General features: G+C 36.4%; 1 protein-coding gene across 1 annotated transcript in view; it reads right to left on the bottom strand.

Moving 5' to 3' along the window:
* LOC132840416 (contactin-associated protein-like 2) overlaps window positions 1–14,581 on the bottom strand; it is a 132,087-nt gene that overhangs the window by 91,825 nt on the left and 25,681 nt on the right. Inside the window, exons 2-3 of the mRNA XM_060862050.1 lie at window positions 2,953–3,063; window positions 60–253 (exon numbers count right to left, since the gene is read on the bottom strand). Of these exons, the coding sequence (XP_060718033.1) occupies window positions 60–253; window positions 2,953–3,040 (282 nt within the window). The 5' untranslated portion in view covers window positions 3,041–3,063. The remainder of the gene's footprint in view (window positions 1–59; window positions 254–2,952; window positions 3,064–14,581) is intronic.

Genomic DNA, 14,581 nt, shown 5'->3' with positions numbered 1-14,581 from the left:
CCGGTGTACTGGTAAAATGGATTAAAGACATATTAACTAAACCTGAGTGCAGAATTTACCCAGATGTTTCCATCCTGATGGTAGGGTTTCCAGTTGCTGCCCGTGTCGCTGTAGAGCAGACGGTAGCGTGTGGTCCAGTCCGAGCTGCTGTATCGACCCTGAGTGGCGACGGCAGTCACCTGCTTCCTGCTTCCCAGGTCCACTTGCAGCCACGGGTAATGATCAGTGTCGAGAGGAGACCAGCCTCCAGCACCTACACACAGGGAAAGAGCGATCCATTCACACAGCCGACTCATAAAAGTCTAACTATAATCTAGTCATTAAACATTAGGCTCACACTGAATCCTGTGTGATTTAGCATAGATGTAGTGCATATTTTTATATTCTATATTATGGATTTTCCAAATTGCATATAAATCCTCTTTTTGGTAGATGTAATAATTTTACAGTTTAAAAATCTATCATAAGTCTTAAGTGAATCACCTGCCAATGCAAATATGATGGATTTTTCTCTAGATCCTTTTTTTTCTTTACCAAAAGCCAAAGTTGTGGAAAAAATAAACAAATTCATAGAACAAACAAATGAAATAAGTCTTAGCATCCAGGTCTGAATATCATGCTTATCTTTAATAAGTAATATACCTGTCAAGTCTATAATAAGTGGGTTAAAATATGGACTGTAGTATATGTATAATAAGTAATGTGAAATACTCAAATACGCAATGATGCCAGTGCAGGTGATTTATGATCTTGGCAAGTCCTGTTTGTGAAAAGAAATTACATCTGGATTTTTAAGAACGTTCTGTTCTACTCATAAAGAGAGCCCGTGTTAACCATCTGTTCAGTGCCTCAAGCTTTTATGCCTCCAAAAGTTTTTTTTTCTTCTCATTTCACTTGTATAGTCTGCAGATTAGTCTCCGTGACTCAAGTCTGGATCTGAGGTCGTCCTGGATGACGAAGAGAGATATGAAGCCATAACGCAATGATGCGCCACATAAAGCCTTGCTGATATGACAATTATACTGTAAGGCATTAATCATGAGAGTTGGAAAATGGTTTTATGTGATTTTAGATAACCAAAGAAGAACTGAGTAGGAAAAAATATTATTTAAGAATGTATTCAGAACTATTTATGTATTACATAAATGCAATTTACATAACCCTTTACATAAATGCAATTAAATTAAGTATTTAGGTGTTTGAAAAGTTATTCAAAACATATAAAGTCTGCATAATTAAAAATATCTACCCCCTCCTTTTCTTATAGTAATCAAAATTAAGACTAGTTTTCATTTCATGTTAACGTGTAAACATGTTAAACAGGATAAACCTGCCAATGACTGTATGCTCAATATTTATCTAGCTAAAATTAGAAATCTAATGAATCCTGTTGCACTGAGCTGCCCAGCTTCCAGATATAGAAAAAAAGCTGGAAAAAAAATTATTAAAACTTTGGCCCAGCGATAAGAAAGAGATGAAGCTGTGCATTTCAGAACATCAACGTCTGGCTTCCAGATGATTTGGGAAGCAATTTGGGGCATTTGATCTGATGCTAAAGAAGAATGTTTGGTACAAACCAAATGAGGAAATCTCTCTCTCTCTCTCTCTCTCTCTCTCTCACTAATAAAAAACTAACTAATAACTAAAATAATAACTAATACAACAACAAAGAAAGCCCTACTTTTTCACACAGTGGACAATCACATCCTACACTTTTGCTGTTCCTGTGAGGTTTTAGCCTTGGGATCATTCTGGTCCCCAAACAAACACAATACAGCAAACAGTACAAACAGCAAGGTGAAGAGTTTTTCACTTACTTTTCGCCTGAACATTAATAAATTATTATATGAAAAATGTTTCTCTTCCAGCAGGATTACAGTTAAGCCTGGGATTTTTTTTTTTTTTTGTGCTTGGGAACAGTACTCTGGAAATCTGTTCTACTTCCTTCAAAAATCCTTTATTTATTACTAGTCTTTTGAACTACACTTTAACTTTTCTTCTATATCCATTTCATTTTTATTGTAATTGTTGATTTAAATTTTATTTTCACCTTTTTATTTCTGTTCATTTGTTTTATTCTCACTTATTTGTATAGCACCATAAATAGCCCCTCATAAAATGAGCTATATAATGCCTTCACTGATTATTAAAAACATCTCCTCACTGGTGAGAGAAGAATCCTGTAGCCAGCATACAGGCATCTTCATCCCTTCATTAGCCATGACACTCTTTTAAGCTTCAGCATTCCTTATTGTCGCTAACGGTGATGTCATCTGCTTTGGATCTGCCAGGGTGCCATTATAAATACCCAGAACACAGTGATAATGTGAGACTGTGTGAGAGTGTGAAGCAGTTGCTAGGAGGTTACCATCAAGACTATTTTCTCCCCAGTAATGAGAATCCAAAGCCTGTTAAAATGGAAGGGTGAGAAAAAAAAGGGTTTCTGGCACCATTACTGGTGCAGAAGAAAGGAATCATGTCCTATTACCAAATCTAGACCCTATGGTATAGTGAAATGCTGGTGAAGCAGTATGATGGTGTGCTGATGGAGGAAGAGCCTCGGGCCGTGTCTCATTGATTATTCATGTACAGTCCACTGACCCACACAAAGAGAAGGTTAAATATGAGAATTTGTCTTCCATGTGCATGTTTTATAAATACTAACAACGAAAACTGTTTACTGAATTTGGAAGAACATGGAAGCTCCAGTACAAGGTTCAGATGAAAACCTGATCATGTGAAAGCTTTCATGTAGGAAGCACACAGCGGCATTGAACCCGAGACTACCGTAAGGAGGTGGTGAAAAATGTTTTCTGAACTTGTCCAAAGCCAACAAATCTTGTTTTCTTATTGTCCCCATAATGATGTTGTCGGTTCTGACCTTGAGGGGACATTTAGCTGATACATATGAAGAAAATCGAATTTTTGTGTTGTTTATTAAAGGCCTCTCACCTCCTCTTCTGTTCAGCTTGGCGTATTCAGGACCGTAGCCAATGGTTAACACAGACGAGCTGCTGAAGGCACTATGGGAAAGTGGCATGGCCAGGGCATCATCACATTTCTCTAAAGAACACACAAAGAACAATATAGAGGTTTACAGTCACACACAGATTAGCCTCAGCTTTGTCCTGAAGTTATATCAAAAACACACCTGTATCACAAAATACTAATAAAATGCTAAAAAAGACAGGTAAATGACTAAATACTAGCTAATGTGGATATGGTTACCACAAAGAGTTAGATAGTAGCCATAAGGATACAATATTTCTTCAGGATAAAGTCTTCCTTGTTAGCATGTGGAATGTGTATACACACACACACACACACACACACACACACACACATTTTTTCATTTATCAATAAATATTTATAAATGTTATCTGAGATAAGCTAACTGGACAGGTTTTTTTGAGAGGCTTTTACATTATATTTATAAGTGTGCAATGCTAGCCATTAGGAGCTACTCTGAAAGGATTTCTGTCCGAATTTCAAAGTCCTATTCATGTTTACAGCTAGTCAACGCTAATGCTAGTCAGCAAGCTATTTAGAGATCAGCTGACAGGGCATTAAAGGCTTTTAAAAGGCAGATATATAAGTGTTTAGCTGTTAATTCTAAGCAGCTAGCTAAGATAAAATAACAAATAGACAGATTTTCTGACAGGGAAGTTAACCTGAAAATATATTTGGTGGAGAAAAGTGAGTTAAGGAAGTGAATGCAGCTTAATGCAGGAGAAAGTGCATGAAAAGCTCAAGAAGAAATATATACAGAGCTTTTAATGGATTCCTCATTAAAACCTCTCTACATTTCCCACTATATCAACTCACTGTAGATGCAAGACCCAGTGTAAATTTCTTAGCAGTGGGTGGGAGAAAGAGATGAGGCAAGCAGATGGTAATAAAGACATGGAAAGAGAGAGAGAGATTGAGAGAGAGAGAGAGAGAGAGAGAGAGAGAGAGAGAGAGAGAGAAAGTTAACCTGCTAAAGTTTTCCTCTCAAGCAAATCATTCTTTCATAGAAAGTCAGAGGAGATAATCCAGAGATTATGCTGCATTCATGACCAAGTACCAACGAGGAAATGCAACTTCTGAAGTACAACCTTCCTGTTTCAACTCTTAAAAACCCCGTATTATAATGTTCTAATTAGAAAATCAGAGTTTTCCAAGAGCACCGACTTCTCCGAGTTGCGATCCTGTGATGTCGCTTCAGCATGGCAGCGCTGTGTGAAAGATGGGAGCAAGAATTAACAGCACGATTTTAAGTTTTCAAGCCGACTTTTTTCGCTTGAGTTTAAACTGGAAATCGCTATATAACTTCCCATAGTGATAGAACTCTATTAGTATTACTGGTATTGTCCTCTGCTTGATATGTCATTTTTACAATCATAAAATCATCTGCTATAAATGAACAAATGTAAATGTGATGTCATTCATTTCCTGTCACATTTTTAATCAATAATCAGCGCTTTCATGTAATCTTTTGGTGTCATTAAACACGGTTTTATCAAATAATGTCTTTGTAATTGTTGTGGGAAGTACAGATGGAAAATTTGGATTTTCTTTCTTTTAGCATTAAACATCAAACATCATAATGGATCAAAGTTTTTTTGTTCACCCTACTTAGTATTCAGAGGAAACATGACCTAAAACCAGTCCAGCCGCAGAAAATAAAATAAAAAATGGATATCACAAAAGCAGCTGATAATCTGCCCTAAAGATTAAAGTTATCCAGGAAAGTCAGTGTTTTTCAAGGGTGGAAGATGTACACCAGTCTGAAGGGTGCAGCTGTGTCTCTAAGGTGCTGAGCTTTTTGTGAGCAAAAGAATTTAATTATATTTGCCATTTGTGATACCTTGAGTTCTGTCACTCATTTTCTCTCTCTCTCTCTCTCTCTCTCTCTCTCTCTCTCTCTCTCTCTCTCTCTCTCTCTTTTGTTGTATCCAATGTCTACTTGTCACATTAACATGTTTTTCTCCTTCACCTTGCAGCCGTGTTTATTCAATCCTTCTCAATTATTCACTGCCATTTTACATTCTGCCAACACCGATTCTTCGAAAAAATCCAATTACGCTCATTTTATGTAGAAAATTAATTTCCCTAATGCACTGAACACTAATTATGAAAGGCATTCTTACAGACTCGAAAAGATCCTTATAAACTCAGTATTATATCTGAATAGAAACAGCAGACTCTAATGGCACTTTTATGCTGATTTTGGAACTGCACATAATAAAAAGTCTAGACTCACCTATAGAGCACACATTACCTGTTATGTTGTTTTTTTTGCACAATATCTTTTTTACACTACATGTACAGTATTGTACAATTTGCCCTACAGCTGTACACATCAGCACATCTGCGCTTTACTCACAATAGCCATTCTTTTCAATCACTGATCTGGATTCCAAAGTCACTTCCACTTCTGTTCTTCTTTGTTCTTTGTGTTAATTTACACTTAAGTTGTTGGGGCATAATTTGAATACAGCCAGTAACTCAGCTGTGAAAATATCTAGTGGAAGTTGAGTCCACCACCAAGGTGAAAGATACACATAAGAGTCTTGATGCGTACCTTCCTTGTACCCTTGGACCAGCTGATAGGATCAGAGGGAGCATGTGATACAGTTCAGGCTATAATAAGTTGGAGATGAGGTAGCTTAGTTGTTAAGGTGATAAGGACTACTGCTTGGAAGGTTGTGAGTTTGAATCCCAGGTCCACAAAGCTACCACTGCTGGTCCACTAAGAAAGACCCTTAACACTCAATTGCTCAGTTGAATAAAATGATTGAGTGGCACAAGTGGTTAAGGCTTTGAGTTGCTGATTGGAGGATTGGAGTTCAAGCCACAGCACTGCCAAGCTGCCACTGTGATGCCCTTGGGCAAGGCACTTAATGCGCTCTTTGTTCCAGGGGTTCTGTATCATGGCTAACCCTGTGCACTGACCCCAACCTCCAAAAGGTGGGGTATGCTAAGCAGAATTTCACTGTGCAGTAATGTATATGTACTGTACGAAAAATAAAGACTTCTATTATTGAAAATGCAAGAAGATCTGGATAAGAGCATCTGTCAAATGCCATAAATGTAATAAATGCTCCAACTTCACATTATTATATATATAATAATTTAACATATATAAGAAACTTGCACAGATTGTAAGATCAAAAAGTATTTGGTGGAATTTTTAAACCTACTTTGAGCTGGAGTTAAATGGATAATTGAGCCTTTCTGTTTTTAACAGGCTAACACTTTTTATAAGAACATCTTGTATGCTTTACTTGGCATGAACCGAATGGTGATTAAAAACTGAAAAACAATGGCAGTGGATAATGCAACTTTTGACTTAATTATAAAAAAAAAGTTTATTACAGCTCATTATTTTTTTGGCATCGGTCGCATCTAGAAATGTGATTGTAAACAACTTTCTCAAACGATTCAGAACGTGGATCAAATACAAACACAAAGCTGCACGATTAATATTAACAACTGAAATTATTTAAGAGGATATGCAGCTACTGTAGTATGTGTTTTTCTAAAACATTTTACATGATACATATTTTTATAATTTGTTGTATACTGTATAGTTCTGAAAACGACAAACTTTCCATAATGTATGCGGCAGAATTTATGTAAAGTTATGTAAGGTTAGAGAACGCTTTAGGATCGATACTTGGCTTTAATCGCAGCTTTGTTCCTAGGAATTTACATTTATATGAATAATTTATGATCTTCTTGGGTTAGAAGGACAGTCTACAGCTCTCATAGACATCTTGTAGATTTACATAGACTTGCGTAAGTATTCACCCCCCCCCACACACACACACACACACACACACACACAACCAACAACTTGAACTTTATTTTACTGTGATTTTCAGTGTGATTTTAAATCTAAACCTCAATGCGTTGATGATTTTGGTTTCCATTGTCACATCATTTTGTTTCCAGCAAATTACATTCAAAGTAAGTAAAGATTCCAATTGTAACTGGGACTTTGTTTCATGATTATATGATATTAAGCATAACAGGAAGCCATACACCAAAAGTTAGTGACTGAGTCAGGCAATTAGTTAAAAGAAAGCAACAGAGAGTCAAGTAGATTTGTCTTTTCTACATTGTGACATTTAGGATTTTTGTCTGTTAGTTATTATGTTTATAGAGAGGTTATAGGTTAGGTTACAGTGAACAAGAAAAAAGAGCATATGCAGTTCATTCAAAAACATATTCTAAGTGGTCATTATGATCTGAAATACCAAGAGGTAGCCCATTGTGGAGTTTAATCCCTAATGAATGTATTGACATTTACATTTGTAAACAGTAATTTTCAGCAAATGTGAATGAATTTTTTTTTTCTTGTGTATTAAGGAGGCCAGACTTAACTGTAACCTTTTAACCGGAAGCAGAAATTAAAAGAAAAAAAATATATTGTGAAGACAATAGAAGATGTGCTGCATTTAAGAGAGTATTATTTTGTCGGAAATTGAATAAAACGGATCAGATTTTTTGTACACACTGAAGTTAAATTGGATTTTGGAATTGGAAGTTGTGATGCTGTTCTTATGACACATACATATTACAAGCAACACACATATTTACAGGCACAAATTGACCTGCAGTATGGAAGTTTGCTATAGGTTAGTGAATAAATAAATAATAAACTCTAGTACTGTCTAGGAAACTCTCATCCCAAGAATCCATTCTGGTTTCCTACTAGGAGTAACTCAGAAAATTAACAAACAAACAATAAATCATTTTTTTCACACAAATGTTTTTATCTTCAAGGTAAATGGGGATATCAAACTTATTTTTGCTCTCTGAAGATGTCGCATGAGCTTGTCCACAAGCATCTCAAACTTGAAGCCACTATCTTACACTGAAAGTCAACAGTGTGCTGAATCATTTTTATCAGTCTTGAAGCCATGAAATAATCCATCTGTTTATGACAATTAGAAAAGTACGGCAAGGGTTTAAAACAAAATCCATAAACCACTCAGAACAGATTTATATACCAATGGATCACATACCAATGGAGGTCTCTAGTTTAGTTCCCTACTTTAAGAACCATGGAGCTAATGACACTAATTAAGTAACTGATCGTAATCTGGTTAATCGTTTATGTCATAATATCAGGAATATTTCACAAGCTGTGAGCCTGTACATGTCAAAATATTGTAAAATTGCTTAATGTATGAATTCTGGACAATTGTACTGTTTGAATGTGCATTTCTGACTATATGAGAAAAATATAGAAAATGTGAAATTCAGATTAAGGTGCTGAATGCAAAAACAGTAAATATATAATCATTCTTCTTTATTTTATACATTTTTGTTTCTGTTTTTTTTTTTTCAACCAATTTCCAAACTGAGATTGAAACTGATTAGTCAACTTTAAAAAAGCCTTGTGCTTTCAAACATTAATAGCTTACAAGTAATTTTAGAAGAACTAATGTTAAAGGTTAATGTGGCATGCAATATAAATATCAGTTTGAAAGCAAAGTAACATAATAATATGAAACCAAGAAATCCACACAATTTATGACTGTGTGACTGTGTGTATGACTGTTCAGCTGAACAATGCCATAAAAAAGCAAGAAAATATCCTCGTTAAAATAACCTTAATACAGGAAGAGAGAATGTGGAGTCTCAGGCTGAAATGACTTTTTGCCAATAAGATGAATTTTGTAATAAGTAAAATTAAGCTAATTGGGATCCCAACTAGTAGCAATGCTATAGCTGCTACTAGTTACTAAAATGCTAACTAGTTAGAATGTGTGCTTTGATATAATTGTTTGCCTGGATATTCACTTCAGCTCTGGATGTTTTTCAGGAAGATGATGGAGTAATGATGTTTCTCACCCAACCATAGTCTTGAGAAATATTTGAGAATATCTCTATAGCTGTTGACTGAACAAAGAGATAATGACATCATACATCACACACACACAGGGGACACAATCCACTGATCCATCTTTATTCCATGAATGAGACTCAAAAACGTCAGATGATCAATTAGAGACTTTTTCAGTTGGAGGGCTTAATTACTTCTCACGTTCCTCACCACCATCTGGTGACTCTTTCAGCTCCTACACTCCTCAGGCACAAACTGACTGATGTCCAAAATGATGGAGATCCCCTGTCAGTAGCTCTTTCCCACAATGCACCACAACTTTGCCCTGAGGATATCAGCAGGCATGTTTAGAAGCCTGGAGTTTTCCCCAGCGCATGTTTATCATGACTGAATTTGTATGTGCAGAGTTTAGAGTTTCAATTCATCTTGTGGGATTTCAGACATGGCATCAAAAGCATAAGCAGCTGCTGTTTAGACATTAATGATGGAATAACATTAAGGCCGAAGCTGTATTTGGGGTACAAGTTCCTAGTTAAGCAAAACCCCTGGTTAAGGGTAGGACCAATCTGGGTGAAAGCCATTTGTTGAGAAGAATCCATACTTTGAGGCGTAGTATTTTGACAATCGGTGTTTGAATTTTCAGCAGAACCTCCTGACTACATAAAGCCAAATTCTAGGAAGAACCTCCTGACTGTATGAAGCCCCGTGTTGGACAGAACCTCCTGCTGTATGAAGCCCCAAGTTGGCCAGAACCTCCTGACTGTAGGAAGCCACATGTTGGGCAAAACCTCCTGAATGGATAAAGCCCCGTGTTAGGCAGAACCTCCTTACTGGATAAAGCCCTAAAGTATGTTAGACAGAATCTCCTTACTGGATAAACCTCTATGTTAGGCAGAACCTCCTTACTGGATAAACCCCTATGTTAGGCAGAACCTCCTGACTGGATAAACCCCTATGTTAGGCAGAACCTCCTGACTGGATAAACCCCTATGTTAGGCAGAACCTCCTGACTGGATAAACCCCTATGTTAGGCAGAACCTCCTTACTGGATAAAGCCCTATGTTAGGCAGAACCTCCTTACTGGATAAACCCCTATGTTAGGCAGAACCTCCTGACTTGATAAAGCCCTATGTTAGGCAGAACCTCCTGACTGGATAAAGCCCTATGTTAGACAAAATCTCCAGTATGTTCAACAGTTACATGGGGAACGGCAGAAAAGCCACTAGTTGAGCAAAAGTGCCATAATTGACAGAAGAGTCAAAAGCCCTTGGTCAAAGACCCATACACCTGTGGCCCTGCAGAAGCTGGTGTTTGGGTAGAAGGCCCAACTTTACTTTCCGTATGCTCTGAGTAGTTTTCAGGTTTCGGCACAAGTAAACATTGTGTAAACTGGGAGCAGTATAATTCAAGAGCACTCTGAGAGCACAGCAGACCCAAGGGAAGTTTGGCACTTAGATTTCCCCATAACCCTTTAACCAAAATAGTGGCTTGCTAAGCACTTCTCGCTGGCAGATAGAGAGAGAAACACGTAAATACATGTCTACAGTGACTTTTACTCTAGTGAAAATCTTTTGCATAGCACATTTCTTGTCACAAAAAACAGTTCTGCTTTCATAAAAAGTGTTTCAGTCCACAGCGACTCTTTTAGACAAGCAGAAGATAAACACCCACACACCCTGCTGCATTTGTTATACACATTGCCTTTATACCCTTTTCACTTTCTCACAAAAGTCAAGCACTGTATATGCCTTGAACTTTATCAAAATCACAAACTACAACAATACTTGCTATTATTCAATCTGCACAATAGTGATACTCACTCCTAAGTCACAGTACATTAACAAATCGTTCAATGTTGTCATCTAGTCAGGTTGCCTGTCTGTCTAATGTTTTCTCTACATTTACATTTACTTAGCAAATGTAGGTCCTTATCAAGAACAATTTACAAGTATTTCTTTCACACAACTGAGCAGTTGAGGGTTAAGGACACTGCGCAAGGGCCAAGTGGTGGTAGACTGGTGGCCATGAGATTTGATCTCACATCCTTCAGATTAGTATGTTCCATATTACAATATATTGTTTTCTGTGAGCGAGTAAACAAGATGATTTTCACATAATTTTGAAGCAAAAACTCTAGGCTACAAGATCCAGTACTCAAAAGTCTTGTGAACCAATGTTCTGTATGTGTTTTATAGCCTTATTCAAGTGATTTAAAATAACCACTAACCACACATAAACATTGTTTTCTCAAAAACACAATCATGTACATACATGCTGCTCACATATTATTGTAGTCCAGTTTGTGCGACAAAACTTCTCCAGGCCCTAAAAATACCCTTAGACCTCAGAGGGTTAAAGTGTTTTTTACTATGTTATGTAACCATCAATTAGCATTTTATTACAAGTCTGCCTCGTTGGTATTTGTCTAACAAAATCATACTTCCTTGTTCTGTATTTCATGATATGTATCCAAGCTGACATTTCAGTACATTAGTAACCTCACATATATCTGCTTTCCAACATTTAAATATTTTAGAAGTGATCATAAATGTGCAAACGTAGCTGGTAGAAGTAAGGTTAATGTGGCATGCAGAATAAATACAAAATCAGATCATAATATTAAGGAGATCATTTTGGAACTAAATAAACTGATTCTTCTTCAGTTGCACAAGAAATATGTTTCCAACGATATTGCAAGGATGAGATGGTTGATCTCTCTCCAGCTGAGACGGTGAATATACATATTGATGGTGAGGTGAAGAGCTGAGTCAAATGGTGTTTGCAGGAAACAAGACGAAACTGTGTACTGTGTATTTTACGCTTTTTCGAGGATTCAGTGTGGAGTCAAAATCATGGTTTTGTGAATTCATGCAAGTCTGTGAAGAAAAGAGTACTTTAAGATTCAAGTGTTCATGCCACGGCTATATGTTACTAAAGCGCATAGCTCATTGGCTTTTATCAGGTTTAACTCTAAATACCTAGGGTTTCTAGATAACAATCATTGCAGTCAACATAGAACAACTGAAGCGGACAAAGAACAAGGCATATGGCCAGATTCTTTGAAATTCACCGAGAATATAGGTGAAACAAGAATAAAGATGTGCATTAGGATTGGGAGCTTACAGAAAGTGTGGTTTTTACTTTTAATGTATACATTTTTACATTAAATAATTATTATATTCTTATAAGCATTGTCTCATATACAGGGCTTGAATACAGTATTTAAGATATGATCTTTCATGGCACAGGCGCCTGCCATAGATAATGAGTCAGAGCCGTCACAGGGCTGGGTTGGCGAGGTCAAATTGTACGGCATCCTTGTCATAATCTTCAGGGGAAAGCAGGTCTGACATTTTAAAGCTGTTGATAGAGGAAGAAAGAGGGATAAAGAGGTTAGGAGAGCACTAAGGTTTCAGCAAATAGATTATGCAAAGTCACACTGAGGAACTCATTCACTTTCAATCAGGTAAGAAAGACACCTGATCAGTAAACTTGGAACCTCTCTCTCTCTCTCTCTCTCTCTCTCTCTCTCTCTCTATGTCTGTCTCTCTCTCTTTCTCTCTCTCTTACACTGTTGGCTGATTTATAAGTTTGGTAGGGTTTCTGCTCGTCTGCTTTTGTGGCAGATGAAGTGTCACATGAAATATGCTGTCCTTTCCTGGACAAATGCTGCAGGATAAGCAGTAGTGCCATTAATCCAGCACATCAATGAAAAATAATTTCAATCGAGCTTTTTTTCATCTTCTTCCTGCAGCCTCCAACACTCATTTATCTGAATCCAAAACTGTGTACTGCATAGCTGGCTATGAGAAAATAATAAGAAAACTGCTTAATTTTTTCATATACATATATATATATATATATATATATATATATATATATATATACTGTATATATATATATACAGTATATATATATATATATATATATATATATATATATATATATATATATATATAATGTATATATATATATATATATATATATATATATATATATATATATATATATATATATAAAAATAAGTAAAGATATTCTACGCAGGTAGCCAAAATCAGTCATTTTCATTGGCCATCCCTTTGGGACATCGAATTGGGCAATTAGTCTATTGTCTGCCAAAATCACCCCAAACTATATGTTAAAATGTTTAAGATTCTGATGAGACCGTAGTAGATTTATTTTGGCATAAGTTTAAAAGATTTATTTATTTATTTATTTATTTATTTATTTATTTATTTTTTGGTGCTTATCACTCAAAGAACACCAACACTATCATGATGGATACCGAAGCAAGGTGGTGGCAGCAGCATTCTCCGAGGTGGCTTCTCTCAAAAATACCAATCTACTTGGCACAAACCCCGTAGGCCTCTGTCAGGCAGCTGAAGATAGAGATTGTCTTTTCAGCACAATAACAACCCAAAGCAAGGGAACAAAGGAAAATCAGTGTCTTACATTTTCAAAATCAGAGCCCAGACGTAAGATCCTATGAAATAACTGTGAAACGTGTTGGTTCGTATATTATATCAAATGAGGATAAAGATCTACATGATTTATCTTGGTTTTGTGTTTTTACACCATAAAAACCTACAAATTTAACCAGAGGACCGTAGACTATTTATATCCACATAAAAATATGTGGATGCCTTACCATAACCCCCCCAATATGTGGAACTCTTAAAAGACCTGCACAGAGCTCTGACCTTCAATCCAGTGAATACCTTTGGAATGAAATTGAACAAAGGCAGTGTGACAGGTGTCCTTGACAAGCATCAGTGCCCGATGCCACTAATGTTGATGCTGTCACGGCCTTGTGGTTGAATGAGCACAAATCCCCAAGCGATATTCCAAAATCTAGTGGGAAGACTTCATAGAAGAGTTATTGTTACAATAACAACAATGGTAAATAAATCTGTAATTGGATGTTTAACAAGCACATACTTTATGGCTGGGATTGGACAGACATCTACATACTTTTGGACATATAGTTTGTTCGTTATTGGTAACATTGACGTTTGGTGCTTTCATAAAACATCTTTTCAAAAAATGGCTGTGATTCAAACCCAGCACTATAAACCTCAAGTGAAATCTATACAAAATGAACATATTTATTACTTTGGATCCATATTATTTCATCATGCAGTAAAATGCAAAGTTCAACGTACTAAGCTGCCCTGAAATCATTACAGTGCAACTTTATAAAGAGTTAACGAGTGAAGGGATTGGTTGACAGTACAAGCTGTAGAATTTTAAACCTGTACCTAAATGGAAGAAGTAAGAATAGAAAATGATACCCTTCTTTCAGGACTTCAAATCCTTTGATTAGAGTGCACTGGGTATACACACTTTAATGTCTAGCTTACGTTTTCTCATACACTGAGCTTCAGATTCTCACAAACTTAAGTTTTTACTTTCTCAAAGGCAAAAAAAAAGATGTCTCTGCAGCGTCTTAGACAGACAGTCAGATTATTTTTACTGACTGAGAAAAGAGTCAACTAGTGCAACTAAACTTTTGGTTTACAAAATTATAAAGCATTTTGCAGAAACGAAGCTGATCTCTGCAGCTATTACTGTTTAAAAAGCATACTCAGACATATTCAGACACAACTCAAGTACTCAGACATGGTCACAGAAAGAGAAATTGTTAGTCATATTTCATGAATATACATACAAGCGCAGTAGCCACTTGAACAGGAACATCTTTACCCCGGCTCTTTCGTACTATTATACAGTCAGCCAATTATG

The sequence above is a fragment of the Tachysurus vachellii genome, chromosome 25 (assembly GCF_030014155.1).
Source record: "Tachysurus vachellii isolate PV-2020 chromosome 25, HZAU_Pvac_v1, whole genome shotgun sequence".
NCBI classification, from domain to species: domain Eukaryota; kingdom Metazoa; phylum Chordata; class Actinopteri; order Siluriformes; family Bagridae; genus Tachysurus; species Tachysurus vachellii.
Note: the sequence above shows the minus strand (reverse complement) of the source record. Positions and strands in the feature narration are given on the sequence as shown.